Source organism: Ursus americanus, chromosome 5, assembly GCF_024610735.1.
Source record: "Ursus americanus isolate L20-20 chromosome 5, mUrsAme1.1.p, whole genome shotgun sequence".
In the NCBI taxonomy this organism is placed as follows: Eukaryota; Metazoa; Chordata; class Mammalia; order Carnivora; family Ursidae; genus Ursus; species Ursus americanus.
Genome location: NC_142131.1, coordinates 87,061,488 through 87,084,956, shown reverse-complemented (window position 1 = coordinate 87,084,956; position 23,469 = coordinate 87,061,488). Strand labels below are relative to the sequence as shown.

Here is a 23,469-nt window from a genome sequence, read left to right as displayed (position 1 = left end):
AATGCTCAGAAATCAGTCATACTGAATGTCTTACACTGAAGGAGTTTGAGAAAATGGCAGAAGCAGAAAGGTCACTCTGATCTCCCTAACCCCTCACCCTTCTTCCTTGGAAGCAGGAGCTAAATCTCTCACATAAAGGGTTTTCTTCCTGTACCAGAAGGAGAGGAGACATCCTCATCACCAGAGACAGGGAATTTAGGGTTGAGAAGGCTGTAAAAACAAACCTTGTTAATTCACCATTTACTCTCTCTAGTGCAAATCCCTCTGCCTTGCCAATTCTTCACAAATGTATTGTTTGTCTAAAAGGTATGAAAGCTTCTGGCTCTGGTCACTTCTTTGGGTCTTCATTCTCTTGTGAAGGCTCCTATATTTTCTTCCACTGTTATATGACAAAGCTATTTCTCTAAATTTTCTCTGACTTTCTTATTTAGATCTTTATTCCCCACTGAATATAGCATGAAGTAGGGGTTTTGCTTTTTTTTCCCTCTCCAAATAGTGAGTCAGATTTTTCAACTTCATCTGTTAAAACATTCACTCTTTTCCCATTGAATTATGGTTACTTTTTTATTACATATCAAATATCTACATATAGATAGATATGTTTCTTTGTACTCAATATCTTTATATTGACCTGTTTTTTGTTTGCCTTTACTAGCAGCATACTGTTTTTATTATTATGACTTTGTAGCATCATTTGGTATCTGGTGTGTTGTCATCCTCTATGACGTCATAGAGGCTTAGCACAGGAGATATTAACCATGGCAGATTTTTTTAAAAAGTAAGATGGGTTTCAATAGAGAGAATTATGTGCTTACAAAATCATTGGAATGGCTGAAGGTGTGGGTTTGAGGCTGGGCTCTTGTAAAGATACCCTCACCCGACAGAATTGACCCAAGGAGCTACTGCTGCCCAGGAGGCTTTTTGAGTGATTCCACATTCAAGAATTTACCACCAGCAATGTCTGCAAGGTTGGAGAATGGACACCAGAATGTAGATGCAGAAAACTTCCCACCTCTGAGCCTGATTGTCAGAGGAAGATCCACAAAAGGCCTCTGGGCACTTTGGATAGCACCTAATTTGCAGCCTGAATACTGGCTCTGAGTCAGAGAAAGGTAGCTAGCTATCGCTTTGCTTTCCTCTTTGACCAGAAAGAATGTGGAATGGACGTTAACATTTCCTGTTAACAGTTTCCAGGACATGCCTTCTTCGTTCTTTGTTTCAAGACTGATTTAGCTCTTTGTGGACTTTCTCTTCCCACATTTACTTAACACTGAATTTGTTGGTTTTATCAAAAGGACAAGCTTGGATTTTGATTGGGATGACACTGACTATGCAGATCAATTTGAGGGAAAAATGTTATGTTTATGCAAACACATTATTCAATAAAAACAATTATTTATATGGCATTTACTCAAGTCTCCCCTCATGCTAAAATGTAGAGTGATAATTTTTGTCTTTCTTGCATTGTTAGGTTGATTTCTAAAAGCCACTTACAACAGTCAGTTTAGGGAGTGTTTTATTTTCTAGCCTGCTATCGTGAAATGCTACTAAATTTTGTAAGATTATTGTATATCTACCAGCCTTGCTGACCTCATTTCTTTTAATGCTTTATAAGTTTACCGAGCTTTCTACATAGTTAACATATCATCTATAAAGTTAAAGATTTTCTCTCCTTTTTCATCTTACAACTAATACCTTGTTTCTTGTTTTATGTCATTATTATGTTTAAAACTCTCAATATTCTTGGATGTCCTTGTCTTGTAAATGATCTTAGATTTTTTTTCTGAATTGTTCATTAAGTTCGCTGTATGTTTTTGGTATATTGACCTTATCACAGTAAGGAATATCATCTTATAACAAGGTTTATTGTTTAATTTTGATTGTTAATGGGACTAGATACCATCAAATGCATTTTTCTGAAACTATTACGATAAACTTGTAATTTTTCTCTTAGACCCCTAAGGTGGTAAATCATAGCAATAGGGTTTTTTGTTGATGACTTATCCTTTAGTTTCTGGGATAAAACCCACTCAATTGTCATGTGTGTGTTGTTTTTACTGAACTTTTAGAATTAGTTAATTCCTATTTTATTGAGGATTATTGTATCTATTTTCGTGAGTAAATTGGACCTACAATTATTTTCTCCCATTATTTAATTTTGGAATGAAGAGTCTTCTAATCTCATTAAATGGATTTGACATCATTTTCTGTTTTTCCATTTCTGGAACATCTTTTATAAGAGGATATATTTGTCACATGAAGTTTGGTAAAGCTTATATGGAAACGTTGGCTAGACTATTTTGAGATATGGATGATGCTCAAGAGACAATTTTTGCATTTTGTTTTTCTCAGATATTCAAGTCATCACGTTTATTATATAACTGTTCATGTTACTTGCTTTGTATCTCTGTAGTACTTACTCTGAAATTTGTTTTGATGTTAGTTTCGTTCCCCTTTTCTTTTTACTTAAATGATCCTGCCAGATTTTTGCCCATCTTGCCAATATTACTCTTTTCTAATATTTGGTTCTCACATTCATTTCTGCTCATAACTTTCCTTGAAAGTTATACCCAAGCAGATACCTTGAAATATCTACTTACTTTGTCATTTTCAATCCTTTGTGTTTTCTTGTGAAAACAACTCATTTTCTTCACATTTCCCTTTTCCATATCCTAGAAATTGTCTTCTGTGACTTTCACTATCATTAGTGTTTTAGGAATTTTCTTTATATCCCCTTCTTTAAGATAAGGATTACTTATATTAATGTCTAGACATATGTACATTTTTAGGTATTTCATTGTTGATTTTCAATTTTATTGCTTGGTAAAGAAATAGAATGTAAACTGTTGATTTTTTGGTATTTAGATTTCCTTTGTGGAGTTATGATGTCTTAAATTAATTCCAAATATTTGAGAAGTTAAAAAAAATGAATTGAAAACAAACAAACAGAAAATCAGGAAAAATCACCCATGATCTCAACACTTTGACCAAGATACATTTTTTTTAAAGATTTTATTTATTTATGTGACAGAGAGACAGCCAGCGAGAGAGGGAACACAGCAGGGGAGAGGGAGAGGAAGAAGCAGGGTCTCAGCCGAGGAGCCCGATGTGGGACTTGATCCCAGAACTCCAGGATCACGCCCTGAGCCAAAGGCAGACGCTTAATGACTGCGCTACCCAGGCGCCCCTGACCAAGATACATTTTTAAGATTCACTTAATGTCTATTGTCTTAACGATAGAGTATAAGATGATATATTAATTCAGTCAACAAATCTTTGTATATCACTTATGGCCTGACATTATCTGAATTCTGCTTGATGAAAAAATTACTTCATGTACAGCAGAATTTAGTGTCCATTTATGTTCAGTAGTAATGGCATGGGATTCCCATTAGGTTTCTGCTAATGTTAAGGATTTTATGTTCCTGTTTTTAACTTTAAAATGCAAACATCCATGAGAAGGGAAAGTCAGTGAATCAATAACCTCAAGGAGAAATATTTTAGCAGAATCTTTTTTCATTGATCAGTTTAGAAAAATGGAGTATTGAGGAAATTGGACTCTAGAGAAACACAAGAGAACACGTGGAACACTGAAATTAACTTTTGCCTGATTTGCAATCTATGCTATGAAGTAATCATTACATCCAAATTTAATCATTTGTGAATATTATCCAGAAATCGCTACATCAGAACACATATCCAAAAAGGGCCCTTCTTTCTCAAATTTGATTTACTTGGTATTCAACAAATTCTATTCTTTGCTTACTGGCCCCATATGTTAATATCTAACTGTATTCTTGAACTTTTAAACATCAACACTGGGGAAATGTCTCCTTCAAATATTGACAGTGAGCAAGAGCGAGGCTCATAGTCTGGGATATTTTGCATGCAGCCCTATGTAGAAGTGGGAGAATAGACAAGTGTTGGGGATGTGATAATAAAAGAAAAAGACCATTCAAAGAAATACTGTTTGGATAACCAGTATAGTGACCAATTTGATTAACTCAATCACGGGTTTGGGTCTGTATCTCACTCTTGTGTAACCATGAAAGTCACTGATTTCTCTAGCCTCAATTCTATCACTCAGTGCTTGCTTGCTTCTTATAAGGAAGATGATAATTGTTGGGAAAACACCAAGAGTAACATGCACAACAAACTTCTCTGAATGTAGGTGTGGATCATAGTGTCCTATATGTGCAGGGATGGCCAAACAGCAGGGTTTGGAGAATCTTGCTCTGGCTCAGAAGGCCAAAGTTAATGGTGCAAGTATTTCACCGGGATGGATGCTCGGGAGCTGATGGTCTCCTCTGGGCTCACTGGAGAAGCCACACCTTCCTTTTGTTAAGATCTTTCTCTATTCTTGGTCCCTCCCACCTCTTCTGGAGAGGTCGGACTATAGATATTCCAACCCAGTGTACGCCTGGGCTCTGTGGTTAATTTCTGACCTGTTTCTGTATTTGTGACTGCCTGCCAGTTCTAAAGGACAGAGAGGCTTGTCAAAAAGGAAAAACAGGCTTTGTCTTATTGGTAAGGAAAGAAAGAAAAGGGGATGAAAACTTTCGAGGGAAAATAAGAGTCTCTTTTCTATGTGTTTCCATCTAGTTGCCTGAGAAACAATCAAAAGAAGCTCAAGAAGGTAAACCACAATGTGGAAAGAAAACGGTAAGCGCACAGTGTATCAGAGCATTTTTCTTTGAGATGTACCTGTCTCACTAGGGACTGAGACTCTGTCTCATAAGAGCTAACATCTTACTTTAGACCTCATAGAGCTACAATCAAAGAATTCTTTGGTGATTGCCTCCAAGACTTGGTAGAAGGTTAGTTGGAGGCTGTAAACAAAAGAAATGGGGTATTAGTGCACATATTTCATTCTTTCATGATTATATAAAGCACATGTACAAACATAGAGCTGAAACAAAGGATGCTAATTTTAGTTTGGTTATTTCCACCCCCAACTTATTCCTCACACTTAGAATAGTCTTTGGAAAATTTAACTCTCATCATGCCTTTCTCTTGAGAGCCTTAAATTGTTCTCTGTTGCTTCCAGAATAAAATCCAAACTCTTCACTGGGGACTACAATCCTATAAGGACTCACCCCTGCATACCTCTCTGATTTCATTCCCAACCCTCCACCCTCAGCCATCATCTTCCAGGAATTCTGCTGTTATTTCATGTTCTTTAAGCCACCAAGCTCAGCCTGAACTCAGTGCCCTAGTGCACAAGGCTCTTTTAGCACTCATGGTTTTTATTTTCCATGCTTGTGCCTCATAGCATCTCTTCCTGGAAATTCTGGCTTTCACACTCTCCTCCAGAAAACATCCCAGACTACACAACGTGGGAACATTGCTTCCACACTGCATGGATTTTCTGCACTGCCCACTCTGCCTTTCTATCACCTAGTAACGTTATATTAGTTTAGCTTTTTGTAATCCATCTTCCTTTATAGACCATGTGGTCTTTGAGGCTCTGACAACTGCTTGACTTGCCTATCTGTTGCTCAACCTTTATGATACACTCAATGGAAAAAAGGAAAAAAAAAAGAGTGGAAAAACAACAGCTATCTGGACACTGATTATCTTACCCCAGCTTTGATAAACCCTGCCTTGTTTGCTGACTGTGGGGTTTCCATATCTTTGCACTCAACCTCTTTCCTAATCATATTATCTCAAGATCTGGGTTTTTATCTGAGATGGCTCCTTCCTCTCTAAGTGTGAAAGGGTGAGGGATTGAAGGGAAGGCCCATATTTATTGCTGATATGAAATGATGTTTGCAGGAATCAGCCACTACCTGAGTATTTCACTTACGTCGGCACAAAGGAAAAGGTAGACAGTGGGGTGGCTATGCCATCATTGTAACTAACTCCCCTTTACAGTGTGTGCCTGAAGAGGTGATGTGATTGACCCAAGTTCCTTTTCTCAGGCTGCCACAAACCAGTCCTGTACAACATAAAGTCTTTTAAACTTGGCTTTTGCTTTCTTGTGTCTAAAATGAGATCTGTGCTAGCTGATGTTCTCCAAATCTTCCCTTTAAAGGAACTGAAGTGTTGACATTGTCAAATACAATCAAGTCTTTATTACAAACAGACAGTAACTAAATGAGGAGATATTAAATGTCTCCAGGGTGTCTTCCTATCCAAACAATTTTTAAAGTTTTATTTAAATTCCAGTGAAGTTAACATGCAGTATTATATTAATTTCAGGAATACAACTTAGTGATTCAACACTTAACATACAACACCCAGTGCTCATCATAAGTGCACTCCTTATTCCCCATCACCTGTTTCCCCCATGTCCCCTCACACTTTGCCTCTGGGGACCATGAGTTTGTTCTCTGTAGGGTAAGAGTCTGTTTGTTGTTTGGCCTTTCTCTCTCTCTTTTTTTCCCCTTTGATTGTTTGTCTTGTTTCTTTTTAAACAATTTTTATTTTATTTTATTTATTTTATTTTTATTTTTTTTAGAGCAAGAGAGAGCATGAGCAAGGGGGAGGGGCAGAGGGGGAAAGAGAGAGAATCCAAAGCAGGGTCCATGAACAGCACAGAGCCTGACCTGGGGCTGATCTCATGACCCTGAGATCATGACCTAAGATGAAATCAAGAGTTGGACACTTAAGTGACTGAGCCATCCAGGCACCGCTGTTTCTTTCTTAAGTTCTACATATGACTGAAATCAAATGGTATGTGTCTTTCTCTGACTGACTTATTTCACTTAGCATAATACCCTCTAGTTCCATCCACACCACTGCAAATGGCAAGATTTCATTTTATTTGATGGCTGAGTAATATTCCACTGTGTATATATACACCACATCTTTATCCATTCATGAGTCTAGGGACATTTGGTCTCTTTTCCATAGTTTGGCTATTATTGATAATGGTGCTATAAAGCGGGATGCATTTATCCATTTGAATTAGTGTTTTTGTATCCTTTGGGTAGATACCTAGTAGTGCAAGTGCTGGATCATAGAGTAGATCCATTTTTAACTTTTTGAGGAAACTCCATGCTGTTTTCTGCAGTGGCTGCAAATTTTATGAGTGGGACTCACAGAACTTTAACCAGTCAGTTTGGTAAGGAAGAACTCAACTGTTCTGACTACCTGAGACAATTGCAATCAAATATATTATATAAGACTTATATGGGCTAGGGGCACCTGGGTGGCACAGGGGTTAAGCGTCTGCCTTCGGCTCAGGGCGTGATCCCGGCGTTATGGGATCGAGCCCCACATCAGGCTCCTCCGCTATGAGCCTGCTTCTTCCTCTCCCACTCCCCCTGCTTGTGTTCCCTCTCTCGCTGGCTGTCTCTATCTCTGTCAAATAAATAAATAAAATCTTTAAAAAAGACTTATATGGGCTAGAACTAAATTCAGTTTCATTTTGGCTAATTTGGCCAGATGATGTTCTTTTAAAGTTCCATTCTCTACATCTTCCTGAGTCCATTTTGGTTATTTCATTTTCACTAGAATATTATCATTTAATTCATAATTTTAAACATATTTACCAAAGGTATAGTATGAGCTCTTCCAAGTCATTTAGCTTTTTAAAGTTTAGGTTTCTAGAGGTATAGCACAGTAAAATTCATCCTTTTTTAGGTAAATTGTTTGATAAGTTTAGAAAAACATACAGTCATGTGACCACCATCTCAATCAAGATATGGAATATTTTTATCACCCTTCCCCTCACTGACAACCTCTGGCAACCACTGATCTGACTTCTGTTTTGCTTTTTTCCAGGATGTCACTGTGTCATTGCTTTTATCTTCATTAGGTTCTTATTTTTGCTATCCTTAGTTTTTTTTTTCATTGTTGCTATTCTAATTGCTTTGAATTCAAAACTTAATATTTGTGTTTTCAATTTTTTCTTGTTTAAAAATGGGGGCATGTAGGGGCGCCTGGGTGGCACAGCAGTTAAGCGTCTGCCTTCGGCTCAGGGCATGATCCCGGCGTTATGGGATCGAGCCCCACATCAGGCTCCTCCGCTATGAGCCTGCTTCTTCCTCCCCCACTCCCCCTGCTTGTGTTCCCTCTCTCACTGTCTGTCTCTATCTCTGTCAAATAAATAAATAAAATCTTAAAAAAAAATAAAAAAATAAAAATGGGGGCATGTAAAATATAACTTTTTCTCCAATATTTTTTCTTTTAATTTTTTATTTAAATTCAATTTAATTAGCATATTGTGTATTAGTTTCAGAGGTAGAGTTTAGTGATTCATCACTTGCATATAACACCCACTGCTCATTACATCAAGTGCCCTCCTAACGTCCATCCCCCAATTACCCCATACCTCCACCCACCTCCCCTCCAGCAACCCTGTTTGTTTCCTATAGTTAAGAGTCTCTTATGGTTTGTCTCCCTCTCTGATTTTGTCTTATTTTATTTTTTCCTTCCCCTCCCCTATGATCCTTTGTTTTGTTTCTTAAATTCTGCATACGATTGAAATCATAAGGTATTTGTCTTTCTCTGGTTGATTTATTTCACTTAGCATAATACATTCTTGTTCCACCCATGTTGTTGCAAATAATAAGATTTCATTCTTTTTTACGGCTGAGTCGTATTCCACTATATCTCACCTCTTCTTTATTTGTTCTTCTGTCAATGGACATCTGGACTCTCCATATTTTGGCTATTGTGGACATTGCTGCTATAAACATTGGGGTGCATGTGCCCCTTCAAATCACTATGTTTGCACCCTTGGGGTAAATGCCTAGTAGTGCAATGGCTGGGTTGTAGCATAGCTCTATAACATTAAAAATTTTATCTCACTTACTCCCACTCAAAGTACTAAGGACAAAGTTGTAAACAGGAACTAGATTAAAAAATAATAACATACAAAGCAGAAAACATATTAAAGGCAGATAGATGTAATCATCTATTAATAATTATTGTTAAAAATAATAAATAAATAATAATATATAATAAATTAATAAATAAATGGAGAAAGAAAGTGGGTAGCATAAAGCAGGAAAACAATGGAAAGGAATGATAAAATCTTTAGAGATTAAAACATTAAAAGCAACAATAAGTACAATCAGTTCTCTTTCTTTCTTTCCTTCTTTCTTTTTTTTTCTGTTAGTTTCAGAGGTAGAATTTACTGATTCATCAGTTTCATACAACACCCAGTGCTCATTAGTTCAAGTGCCCTCCTTAATGACCATCCCCCAATTACTCCTTCCCCCCACCCACCTCCCCTCCAGCAACTCTCGATTTTTTCCGTATAGTTAAGAGTCTCTTATGGTTTGCCTTTCTCTCTGTTTTTATCTTATTTTATTTTTCTTTCCCTGCCCCATGTTCCTCTATTTTGTTTATTAAATTCCACATATGAGTGAAATCATATGGTATTTGTCTTTCTCTGACTGACATATTTTGCTTAGCATAATACCCTCTAGTTCCATCCACATTGTTGCAAATGGCAAGATTACATTCTTCTTGATGGCTGAGTAGTATTCCATTAGCTCTGTATCCCATGTGTTGTTAAAGGAAATAATATTATTGCCCAATATTTTGTTACTTTGCTTTTTATGTTTTCTTGAACTTGATTGTTTTTAATTCCAAACATTGTTTTATTTTTTTAATAATAAGTTCTGATTTTATTGCATTATTATCAGTATCTGCTTGTGGGTTTTATCAAAGTTCATTGTCATGTATTGTGCATCACTTTATATTACTTATTTTCTTTAAATTATTGTTTCTTTGTATGGAAAATAGTCTTAAAATTAAAAATACTGCAACGTTAGATTGTGGTTGTAAAAGTAACATTTTAAAGATTAATGTTCAGACATTAGCCCATGTCTGGATGGAACCAGCATTTAATAAGTGTAAGCTAGACTTATGTCTATTATACCTCATAGGCTTTGAAGATTCCAATGATAATTTTTTAAGGATCATAATTTGAAATTTATCTATTAGAGAAAGCTGATTAATTATGTATTTCAGATATTCTGTGTCCTTATTTTTCTTACTTTTTGTTTCTGTCTGAGAGAAATTAATCTGCTACTATTTCATTTGAGTTAATGCTGTTTTTTTCTTTGCTTCATATTGATTCTAAGTATTTCAGTAAGTAACATTTCATAAGAGTTGCTGGTGTTTGTGGTTTTGTCTTTATCATGTCATCTCCTGTCCATCTTTGTTCTGAAATGAGAGAAGGGCAATTTGTTTGTCTTTATCTTCTAACATGTATGAAGATGCATGTGGTGGAAGGGTCAATCTAGATGGGGGAATGGCAGGCAACTCCCTTTCAGGAAACAAAGAGGATAAGGGTGATTATCATATTAACACTTAATATTGCCTTATTAATTTCTACATATAAAGCTTCATTGGTTTGCTTGGGTTGCCATAACAAAGTACCGCAGACTGGAAGATTTAACAGAAATTTATTTTCTGGTAATTCTGGAGGCCCTAAGTCCAAGATCAAAGTGCTGGCAGAGTGGGTCTCTTCTGAAGCCTCTCACCTTAGCTTATAGGCCTGTCTTCTCCCTGTGTCTTCATATCATCTTCACTCTATGCCTGTCTGTGTCCAAATTTCCTCTTATAAGGACAACACTCAAATTAGATGAAGTCTCACCTCAGCAACCACATTTTAATTTAATTCCCTCTGTAAAGGCCCTGTCTCCAAAAACAGTTGCATTCCAAGGTACTGGGCATTAATTTGGGTAGCACACCATTTAATCCATAACACAGGTCAATAAATAGTAATGAAGAAGAAGAAGAAGAAGAAAACGAAGAAGAAGAAGAAGAGAGAAAAAAAGAACAGAAAGAAAAGAAGGAAGGAAGAGAGAGAAGAAAGAAAGAAAGAAAGAAAGAAAGAAAGAAAGAAAGAAAGAAAGAAAGAGGAAGGAAGGAAGGAAGGAAGGAAGGAAGGAAGGAAGGAAGGAAGAAAGAAAGAAAGAAAGAAAGAAAGAAAGAAAGAAAGAAAGAAAGAAAGAAAGAAAGAAAGGAAGGAAGGAAGGAAGGAAGAAAATCTAGGGATAGTTCCAGTCTGGAAGTTACAGCTAGCCACACGACCCAGAACTATCTCATTCTATTTAAGATAGACGTCAGTAGTAGACGGTGATAATCCACAATGTGAATTTGGACAGATTTGGATTTTATGGCCAGACCCTCAGTGACAGAGCTGGCTGAGCAAGTTAGACTCATCATTCATCGACTTCTTTGTAACATGACTTTGCATTCTATAATATTCAAATGCAGTTTACAGTCATCTTCTGATTTGTCCTTTTCCTTAAAGAACTCATAGGTTTTATATTCCCTGGGTACTAACGTACCTGACAGCACATTTTCATTTCTTGGAGAATCATAGAATTCTTCTCGTCATCTTATTTTCCTCACCACTTTGTGGGCTTGGCTTCAGGTGGGAAGGTTGGGCTACCTTAAGCTCATCTCATTGACGAATTAGTATTACAATAAGTGTTTTCCTCATGGATGTTTTAGAATTTATTATTTATTCTTGAAGTTCAGAAGCTATTACATATCTCAAGATTCCATGTGATTTGTGGGTTTTTTCCCCCATAAAATACATTTTCAGGTTGAAGTCTTTATTTCAGGTATCTTATTACATCTTTCAATACTTTTGTTTCATTTATGTGGTTCTCGTCTCCAAGATCAACAACTGTGTGTATGAGATCATTTTTTTCCATTTTACTATTCTTTCTATAACCGTACTACATTCTCATTTTCTATCACTTAATGTTCACTTAAAGCATGCATTACATGCTGCTGGCTTGTTTTAGAAATGCCATTTGCAATGACATGGAGGGAACTAGAGGGTATTATGCTAAGTGAAATAAGTCTGTTAGAGAAAGACAAATACCATTTGATTTCACTCATGTGCAATTTATGAAACAAAATAGAGGAACGTAGGGGAAAGAAAAGAAAAATAAAATAAGATAAAAACAGAGAGGGAGGCAAATCATAAGAGTCTTAACGATAGGAAGCAAATTGAGGGTTGCTGGAGAGGAAGTGGGTGGGGAGAAGGGGTGATTGGGTGATGGGCATTAAGGAAGGCACTTGATGGAATGAGCACTGGGTATTGTATGAAACTGATGAATCACTAAATTCTACCTCTGAAACTAAAAAAAAAAAGAATTGATTGTATACTTATTGATGCTTTTAATATTGTTTTAATCATTCCTTTCCATTGTCTTCTTGCTTTATGGTGGCCACTTTCTTTCTCCATTTATTACAATTTTTTAACAATAATTATTAACTGATGATTATACCTGCCTTTAATACATTGTTCTTCTTTGTATATTATTATTATTATTTTTAATCTAGTAATGTTTACAACTTTGTCCTTAGTACTTTGAATGGAAGTAGGTGAAATAAAATGGTGTGCTTGTACCTTTGTGTATCTGTTTGGGGAGGACACAGAGAAGAAATAAGCTAAGATTCAGGCTTTGATTTTGTTGTGTGGTCTCAGACTGCCTCCTCACCAAATACTCTTTCCCCTCTGCACTGGACACATCTCTGTTCTGTGCATATTGCCCTCTTTGATGTGGGCAGGTCATTGCAAGATTCTGTATCTACGTTTCCCTTCAAGCTTGGGAGTCTGGGACACAGAGAAATAAAAGGTGACATGCTAGCTACTCCATCCCCTCTTAACCACTCACTCTCTGTTGTGGTGTGTCCCTGTAGAGAAAATCTCTATTTTCTCTCATCAACAACCCACACTTAATAATATTGGTCACTGTAAATTCATGTTCAGAATTTTTAGGACCTTCTCATTTACCTTTAAAGATATAGACTTCCTCATCAAGGACAGCAGAGAAATAAATTGGCTTTCAATATTCTCCTTTAAATTGTTCCAAATTTTAGGGATGCCTGGGTAGCTCAGCCAGTTAAGCATCTGGCTTCATCTCAGGTCCGCCTTCAGCTCAGCTCATTATCCCAGGGTCCTGGGATCAAGTTCTGACTAGGGCTCCCTGCTCAGCAGGGAGCCTGCTTCTCCCTCTCCCTCTGCAGCTCCCCCTGCTTGTGAGCACACACTCTCTCTGTCAAATAAATAAATAAAATCTTTAAAAAAATAAATTGTTCCAAATTTTATTATAGTGCACATCTGTTCTTCATACATTTGGTATTATACATAGTATGATAATCTAGTAATTCCTTAAGTTTCATAAAATATGGAATTTTATTTTCTGCTTCTTATTCTTTTCCTAAAAAATTTTTTTTGAAAGAGAGAGTGCACATGTGTGAGAGCAAGGGTGGAGGGGTGGAGGGAGAGGAAGAGAATGAATCCCAAGCAGGACCCATGCCCAGCACATAACCCACTGCGGGGCTCGATCTCATGAACCTGAGATCATGACCTGAGTTGAAATCAAGAGTTGGACATTTAACCGACTGAGCCACCCAGGCACCCCTCTTTTCCTAGATTTTTGGTTTTTTTCAGCTTTATTGTGTTATAATTGACAAATAAAATTTTAAAATATTTTAAGTGTGTGTGGTGATTTGATATATGTATACTTTGTGACAGAATCCTCCTCGTCACGTTAATTAACATACCCATCAGTCTCACAGTGTTATCAACTGGTTTTTCAGAAACAACTAGAGTAAGCAAGCTTTTAATTTTAATGAACATTTGAATTGTAAATGTACCAGCGACATTAGGTTGATAGCAATGAACCTTTCTTTCCAGTGTGTTTTCCGCTTCACATGACTGGGCAGTCTCATGTTATTATCTCTTTCCTGTAGGCAGGAAATGACTACATTCGAGAGACAAAATCAAGTTCAAGATAAGAAAAGTAAGTAATTGCTTCATAATATTTTTCATACAAGGGAAGCTGTAAATTTAAACATCTAAATTAGTTCTGATGCTGTGTTAGGATTGAAGGAAAAACAGCTTCGAGTCCTTATAGGGATGTCTTAGTCCTTTTTTTTTTTTTTGTCTAGCAAAACTGATCTCATTACTTTTTGTATGACAGTAAAATCTACATATGATTTATTTCATTTTCCTTAAAATGTTGAGTTTTTACAAGTTTTTTATTCATTTTTTTTGTTAGCGGTAGTAATTTATTTACCTTGTTAAAAATCTAATAACTCAATAGAACGTTAACCAAATGACATGTAAAATACAGAAAAAGACAGAAAAAAGGCAGATTCTTAGCTATTTGTCGTATTAGAAATATTCTAATTCTTTCCTGGGTAGCCTGAATTTCTTCTTTTTTTTTCTTGTAAATTGTACATTTTTTTATTTATTAAGTTTTTATTTTAATTCTAGTATAGTTAACATACAGTGTTATATTAGCTTCAGGTGTACAATGTGGTGATTCAACTGTTCAAAACATTACTCCGTGCTCATGACAAGTGCACTCCTTAAGCCCCATCACCTATTTCACCTATCCCCCTGCCCACCTCCCCTCTGGGAACCATCAGTTTGTTTGGTGTTTTGTTTCTTAAATTCCACATATGAGTGAAATCATATGGATTTGTCTTTCTCTGACTGTCTTATTTTGCTTAGCATTATACTATGTAGTTCCATTCATGTCATTGCAAATGGCAAGATTTCACTCTTTTTTTATTACTGAATAACGTTCCGTTGCATATTTATATATACTCTATCATCTTTATCCTGCATCAGTCAATGGACTCTTGAGCTCCTTGTATTTTGGCTATTGCAAGCAATGCTGCTGTAAACACAGGGGTGTGTATATTCCTTTGAGTTTGTGTTTCTGTATTTTGGGGTAAATACCCAGTAGTGCAATTGCTGGATTCTAGGGTGGTTCTGTTTTTAAATCTTGAGGAACCCCCACACTGTTTTCCAGAGTGGCTGTACCAGTTTGCTTTCCCCCCAACAGTGCACAAGGGTTCCTTTTTCTCCACTACCTCACCAACATTTCTTGTTTCTTGTGTTAATTTTAATCATTCTGACAGATATGTCATTGTAGTTTCAATTTGTATTTCCATTTTTTATTATTTTTTATTATGATATGTTAGTCACCATACAGTGTGTTATTATTTTTGATGTAGTGTTCCATGATTCATTGTCTGTGTATAACACCCAGTGCTCCCTGATGATGAGTGATGTTGAGCATCTTTTCATGCCTATTGGCCATCTGTATGTCTTTTCTGCAAACATGTCTATTTGGGTCCTTTTTCCATTTTCGTAATTGGGTTGTTTAGCTTTCTGGTGTTGAGTTGTGTAAGTTCTTACCACATTTTGAATATTAACTCCTTATCAGATCTATCATTGCAAATATCTTCTCCTGTTGAGTAGTTTTCCTTTTGTTCAGCTGTTGGTTACCTTTGCTCTGCAAAACCTTTTTATTTTGGTGTAGTCCCAATAGTTTCTCTTACTACTTTTATTCAACAGCATACTGGAATTCATAGCCACAATAATCAAACAAGAAAAAGAAATAGAAGGAATCCAAAGTGGTAAGGAGGAAGAAAAACCTTCATTTGCAGATGACTTAATACTATTTATAGTTACCCTATAGACTCCACCAAAAACTACTGGAACTGATATTTCAATTATATAATTGAATGTTGTATATAAATTGAATAATTGTATATAAAATTACAAAATAAATTAATATACAGAAATCTGTCACATTTCTCTATACAAATAATGAAGTACAGGAAAGAGAAATTAAAAAAAAAATTCCCATTTACAATTGCACCAAAAAGAATAAAATACCTTGGATTAAACTGAACTAAGGAGGTGAAAAACCTGTACCCTGATAACTATAAAACATTGATGAAATAAGTTGAAGACAACACAAATAAATGGAAAGACATTCCATGTTTATGGATTGCAAGAACCAATTTGTTAGAACGTACACACTACCCAATGCAATCTACAGATTCAAAGCAATCCCTATCAGCATGCCAACATTTTTCATGGAACTAGAACAAATAATCCTGACGTTTGTATGGAACCACAAAAGACTCTGAAGAGGCGGAGCAGTTGTGAATAAGAACAAAACCAGAAATATCACGATGTCAGATTCCAGTATGTACTACAAAGGGCTAGTAATGCAAACAGTGTGCTGCTGGCACAAAAATAGACACATAGATCAATAGAACAGAACAGAAAAACCAGAAATGGACCCACAACTATTAATCTATGACAAAGGAGGTGAGAATAAACAATTGGGAAAAGATGGTCTCTTCAACAAATGGTGAAATGGTCTCCAGAAACCTGAACAGCAACATGCAAAAGAATGAAATTGAACCGCTTTTCTGCAACACACACACACACACACACACACACACACAGCTCAAAATGAATTAAAGACCTAAATGTGAGACCTGAAGCCATAAAACTCCTGGAAGAAAACATAGGCAGTAATTTCTTTGACATCAGCTGTAGAAAAAAAAAAAGATATGTCTTATCTGGCAAAGGAAACAAAAGCAAAATTAAACTATGATATATGATTTATTTTGAACAACACTTTATAAACTTCCATGGGAAGCAATTAACCCAAATCCTGCTGATTTAAACTTCTATATAAACATTTTAAATAGGCCATTTAAAAAAATTAGCTGTGTTTTCTTTTTTCTTTTCCTTTCCCCTCTCCTCTCCTCTCCTCTCCTCTCCTCTCCTCTCCTCTCCTCTCCTCTCCTTTCCTTTCCTTTCCTTTCCTGTCTTTCCTTCTTTCCTTTTCTCTTCTCTCTTCTTTTCCTTTTTTTTGTTTTGCTGTAGCACTCACTTTTTTTTTTTGACATACTAACCAAGTGTAGTAATAATATAACTACTCAGAATGAACAATTATGAATAGCATTATTTGTTCCCTGGGGACAGACACATCTGAAAGAAACTCACTTCTTTTTTTTTTTTTTAATATTTTTATTATATTATGTTAGTCACCATACAGTACATCCCTGGTTTCTGATGTAAAGTTCCATGATTCATTAGTTGCGTATAGCGCCTAGTGCACCATGCAATACATGCCCTCCTTACTACCCATCACCGGTCTATCCCATTCTCCCACCCCCCTCTCCTCTGAAGCCCTCAGTTTGAAGAAACTCACTTCTTATTGCTGTCTTCTCATCTTACAGCCAGGTTTATTGAAAGAATTGAGTAGTCTCATTATTCGGAACTTCGCATTTCTTAATCACCTCTCAGCTCATGGTGGTTTGCTTCTGACTACTGTTTCACTGAGCACATTTCATGGGCCATGCAATAAATGTATTTCAGCAAATGTCATCAGATCCATAAATAGAATGATATATTTTAAAAGCATCATGAGGTGTTGCACATTAAACTGTCATATGAGACAATTATATTGATCGTATGTATGTGTATATGATTGTACTAAAGCATGGTAGAAAATATATTCCTAACTGTGGGTTTAAAAAAAAAAAAAGCAGAATGCTTCTGCCAAAATTAACTACGGACTCTAAAGGACAATTGTCAATCTTAATTTCAATTACCCTATCTCTAGCACTTACAAATATTGCTCAACATCTCCCTCCTAAAATTGTTCCTTTCTCCATTTCTTTGACTTCTACACTTTACTATTCGTGTCCTAGGTCACAGCCACCTTTCTGATATCTGACTTGCCCTGTTTTGGGGACACCTAAAATGCTGGTTCTCCTCAGTGAACCAGCCTTGGATTTTTTCTGCTTTCATGAGGAATTTGGGTCTGATTAATCTTTCTTCTTCTAATCTTTCATAGAATTTTCTGGTGAAGCTATCTAGGGGAGATGATATTTATTAAGAAATTTTTTAACATACAGATGAAAACACTTTTGTAGTTACAGACTATTACCATTTTCTGTTTCATCTTGTCAGCTTCACAAGTTCCATTTCTCATTAAATTTGTCCTTTTCAATTAAAATTTGAAAGTATTAAACCTTAAAATTATTCATTATATCCTTGCATGTATTTAAAGTCTTCAGGATCTATAGTGGTGCCTTCTTGCTCATTTCTTTTTTTTTTTTAAAGATTTTTTAAAAAAATTTATTCGACAGAGATAGAGACAGCCAGCGAGAGAGGGAACACAAGCAGGGGGAGTGGGAGAGGAAGAAGCAGGCTCATAGCGGAGGAGCCTGATGTGGGGCTCGATCCCATAACGCCGGGCTCACGCCCTGAGCCGAAGGCAGATGCTTAACCGCTGTGCCACCCAGGCGCCCCTTCTTGCTCATTTCTAACATTGTTTCTGTGTGTGTGAATGCGTGTGTGTGTGTGTGTGCTTTCCATCTGTTTTTTAATCAGTCTTGCTAGAGTTCATTCACTTCATTCATATTTTTAAAGAATAAAATTTTGATTTTTTTTTAGTTCTCTACCACAGAAGAATCTCTTTTCAGGTTCAACTCCAACTGGTATATGGCTTACTCAAATTCTAACAGATTCCCAAATACTGTGCTGTTTTACAGGAAAAAGAGATGCAAATTGATTTGGATGGGTTTACCCTGAAATAATTCAGACTACTAAACCACCTGAAACTTCACTGAGGTGCTGCTACTTTCATTTTCCTTAGACATGCTGTGTATTTAAAGTAGGCTAGGGTACCTGCTCCTTGCAGTTCACCTGGATTGGCTTTATGTTCTCCATGTAGTAGACCATTACTGTGTCCTGTGGATATATGAAATGATCAATATTCCTGCAAAGCAGATTTTGATAGACAGAAATGGATAAAACCCCGAAATACACTAATGCAGCTGTGCTGGTGTTCCTTCATGTAAAATAAAAGGCATGTTAGATGTCTGTCCTATTACTTTAGTCAAGTAAACAGACCTCATTCACAATAATAAATGTGATTAAACTTGACATTTAATTAAATTTGTGAAAATGTCCAAAAGGGGAAATTAAAAGGAGAAGTTGGGGAGTAAGGAGTGATGAGCACCAGGTGTTGTATGGAAGTGTTGAATCACTGTATTGTACACCTGAAACAAATAGAACACTGTATGTTAACTAATTGGAATTAATTAATTTAATTAATTAATTTTTTGTTTTATTTAAATTCAAGTTAGTTAACATATAGTGTATTTTAATTTCGGGGTAGAATTTAGTGCTTCATCAGTTGCATTTAACACCCAGTGCTCATTGCATCAAGTGCCCTCCTTAACACCCATCACCCAGTTACCCCTTTCCTCCACCCACTTCCCCTCCAGCAACGCTCAATTTGTTCCCTATAGTTAAGAGTCTCTTATGGTTTGTCTCCCTCTCTATTTTCATCTTATTTTATTTTTCCTTCCCTTCCCCTGTGTTCCTCTGTTTTGTTTCTTAAATTCCACATATGAGTGAAATCAAATGGTATTTGTCTTTCTCTGTCTTATTCTGCTTAGCATTAATACCCTTAGCATAATAGTTCCATACACATCATTGCAAATAGCAAGATTTCATTCTTTTTGCTGGCTGAGTAATATTCTATTGTATATATACACCATATCTTCTTTAACCATTCATTTGTTGATGGACATCTGGGCTCTTTCCATATTTTGGCTATTGTGGATGTTGCTGCTATAAACATTGGGGTGCATGCGCCCCTTCAAATCACTATGTTTGTATCCTTTGGATAAATACCTAGTAGTGCAATTGCTGGGTCCTAGGGTCATTCTATTTTTAACTTTCTGAGGAGCCTCCCTACTGTTTTCCAGAGTAGCTGCACCAGCTTACATTCCCACCAACAGTTGAAGAGGGTTACCCTTTCTCTGCATCCTCACCAACATCTGTGGTTTTCTGAGCTGTTAATTTTAGCCATTCTGACAGGTGTGAGGTGATATCTTATTGTGGTTTTGATTTGTATTTCCCTGATGATGAGTGATGTTGAGCATCCTTTCATGTGTCTGTTAGCTGTTTGTATGTCTTCCTTGGAGAAATGTCTCATGTCTTCTGCCAATTTATTGACTGGAATATTTGTTTTTTGGGTGCTGAGTTTGATGGGTTCTTTATAGATCTTAGATACTAGCCCTTTATCTGATAATGTCATTTGCAAATATCTTCTCCCATTCTATAGGTTGCCTTTTAATTTTGTTCATGGTTTCCCTTGCTGTGCAAAAGCTTTTTGTCTGGATGAAGTCCTAATAGTTCATTTTTGCTTTGTTTCCTTTGCCTTTGGAATGTGTCTAGGAAGAAGTTGCTGCACCTGAGGTCGAGGAGGTTGCTCCCTGTGTTCTCCTCTAGGATTTTGATGTGTTCCTGTATCACATTTATGTCCATCCATTTTGAATTTGTTTTTTCTGTATAGTGTGAGAAGGTAGTCTGTTTTCATTCTTCTGCATGTGGCTGTCCAATTTTCCCAAAATCATTTGTTGAAGATACTTTTTTTCCATTGGATATTCAGTCCTACTTTGCTGGAGATTATTTGACGATAGAGTTGAGGGTCCATTTCTGGGGTCTCTATTCTGTTCCATTGATCTGTGTGTCTGCTTTGTGTCAGTACCATACTATCTTGATTACACATTGTAATATGGCTTGAATAGCCTGGAATTGTGATGCTTTCAACTTTGGTTTTCTTTTTCAACATTGCTTTGTCTATTTGGGGTCTTTTCTGGTTTCATACAAGTTTTAGAATTGTTAATTCTAGCTCTGTGAAAAATGCTGCTGTTATTTTGATAGGGATTGTATTCAATGTGTAGATTCCTTCGAGAAGTATAGACATCTTAAAAATATTTGCTCTAATCCATGAGCATGAAATGTTGTTCCATTTCTTTGTGTCTTCCTCAATTTCTTTCATAAGTGTTCTATAGTTTCTAGAGTACAGATCTTTTGCCTCTTTTGTTAGATTTATTCTGAGACATCTTATGGTTTTTGGAGCAATTATAAATGGGATCAATTCCTTGATTTTTCAATTTGTTGCTTCGTTGTTGTATAGAAATGCAATAGACTTCTCTGTGTTCATTTTATATCCTGAGACATTGCCGAAATTCTGTAGCAGTTCTAGAAGTTTTGGAGTGGAGTCTTCTGGGTTTTCTGTATAAAGTATCAGGTTGTCTCCAAAGAGTGAAAGTTTGACCTCTTCTTTGCTAATTTGGATGCCTTTAATTCTTTTTGTTATCTGATTGCTGAGGCTAGGACTTCTAGTACTACGTTGAACAACAGTGATGAGAGGGGACATCCTGTCATGTTCCTGACCTTAGGGAAAAAGCACTCAGGTTTCCCCATTGAGAATTATATTCACTGTGGGTCTTTTGTTTATAGCCTTTATAATGTTGAGATATGTTCCCTCTATCCTTACCTTGTTGAAGGTTTTTATTATGAAAGGATGCTGTGTTTTCTCAAATGCTTTTTTTGCCTGTATTGAAAGGACCATATGTTCTTATCCTTTCTTTTATCAGTGTGGTGTATCACATTGATTTGCAGATGTTGAACCACCCCTGCAGCCAGGAATAAATTCCACTTGGTCCTGGTGGATAATCCTTTTAATGTACTGTTTGATCCCATTAGCTATTATCTTGGTGAAAATTTTTACATCCATATTCATCAGGGATATTGGTCTGTAATTCTGTTTAGTGGGGTCTTTGTCCCATTTTGGGATCAAGGTAATGCTGGCCTCATAGAATGAATTTGGAAGTTTTTCTTCCATTTTTATTTTTTGGAACAGTTTCAGAAGAATAGGTATTAATTCTTCTTCAAAGGTTGTAGAATTCCCCTATGAAATAATCTGGCCCCTTGACTCTTGGGAGATTTTTTGATTACTGATTCTATTTCTTTGAGCATTATGGGTCTGTTCAGATTTTCCATTTCTTCCTGTTTCAGTTTTGTAGTTTGTTTCTTTTTTTTTTCAAAATTAGAAACAAATTTTTATTTTTTATTTTTTATTATAATAATATTTTTTATTATATTACATTAGTCACCATACAGTACATCCCTGGTTTTTGATGTAAAGTTCGATGATTCATTAGTTGCGTATAACACCCAGTGCACCATGCAATACATGCCCTCCTCACTACCCATCACCAGCCTATCCCATTCCCCCACACCCTCCCCTCTGAAGCCCTCAGTTTGTTTCCCAGAGTCCATAGTCTTTCATGCTTCATTCCCCCTTCTGATTACCCCCCTTTCTTTATCCCTTTCTTCTCCTACCGATCTTCCTAGTTCTTAAATGTATCCATTTCTTTCAGATTGCCTAAAAATTTGTTGATATAATTGCTCATAATATTCTTTTATAATTGTTTGTATTTCTGTGGTGTTGGTTGTGATGTCTCTTCTTTCATTCATGATTTTATTTTTTGGGTCCTTTCTCTTTTCTTTTTGATAAATCTGGCTAGGGGTTTATCAATCTTGTTAATTCTTTGAACGAACTAGCTCCAGCTAATTGAATTTAAGTTTAAAAAATGAGAAAAAACAAGAACAAAAACAAAGAACCAGCTCCTAGTTTTGTTGATCTATTCTGTTTTGTTTTTGTTTTTCTATTTCTATATCACTGATTTCTGCTTTAATCTTTACTCTGTTCTTTCTCCTGCTGGTTTTAGGCTTTATTTGCTGTTATTTTTCCAGCTCCTTTAGGTGTAAGGTTAGGTTCATATTTGAGACTTTTCTTGCTTCTTGAAAAAGGCCTATATTGTTAAATACTTCCCTCTTTGCCGCATCCCATAGGTTTTGAACTGTCATGTTTTCATTTTCATTTGCTTTCATATACTTTTAAAATTCTTCTTCAATTTCTTGGTAGACCCATTCATTCTTTGTTAGGATGTTCTTTAACCTCCATGTATTTGTGGTCCTTCCAAATTTTTTCTTGTAGTTGACTTCAAGTTTCTTAGCATTGTGGTATGAAAATATGTATGGTATGATCTCAATCTTTTTGTACTGGTTGAGTCCTGATTTGTGACCCAGTATGTGATCTATTCTGGAGAATGTTCTGTGTGCACTTGAGAAGAGTGTGCATTCTGCTGCTTTCGGAAGAAATGTTCTGAATTGTATGGTGACTAACATAACATAATAATAATAAAAAGATGTGCATTCTGCTGCTTTAGGAAGAAATGTTCTGAATATATCTTTTAAGTCCATCTGGTTGAGTGTGTCATTCAAAGATCTTGTTTCTTCGTTTATCTTTTGCCTCCATCATCTGTCCATTGCTGTGAGTGGGGTGTTAAAGTCCATGCTGTGATTGTATTATTATCAATGAGTCTCTTATAATTTGTTATTAATTGATTTATATATTTGGCTGCTCCCAAGTTAGGGGCATATTTACATTTGCGAGATCTTCTTGCTGGATAGACCCCTTTATTGTGATATAGTGTCTTTCTTCATAACTTATTATAGTCTTTGATTAAAAATCTAGTTTGTCTGATATATGGGTGGCTACTCCAGATGTCTTTTGATGTTCATTAGCAATGATAAATGGTTCTCCACCCCTTCACTTTCAATCTGGAGGTGACTTTGGATCTAAAATGAATCTCTTGTAGGCAACATATTGATGGGTCTTTTTTTTTTTAAACCATTCTGATATCCTGTGTCTTTTTATTGCAGCATTTAATCCATACACATTCAGAGTAATTATTGAAAGATAAGAATTTAATACCATTGAATTACCTGTAAAGTTGCTGTTCCTGAAGATTGTCTCTGTTCCTTTCTAGTCTTTTTTACTTTCTGTC

General features: G+C 36.1%; 1 protein-coding gene across 1 annotated transcript in view; it reads left to right on the top strand.

Moving 5' to 3' along the window:
• The window catches only part of GCSAML (germinal center associated signaling and motility like), a 52,011-nt gene that overhangs the window by 8,989 nt on the left and 19,553 nt on the right, over positions 1-23,469 (top strand). Inside the window, exons 2-3 of the mRNA XM_045803959.2 lie at positions 4,603-4,662; positions 13,681-13,730. Coding sequence (XP_045659915.2) covers positions 4,603-4,662; positions 13,681-13,730 — 110 coding nt within the window. The remainder of the gene's footprint in view (positions 1-4,602; positions 4,663-13,680; positions 13,731-23,469) is intronic.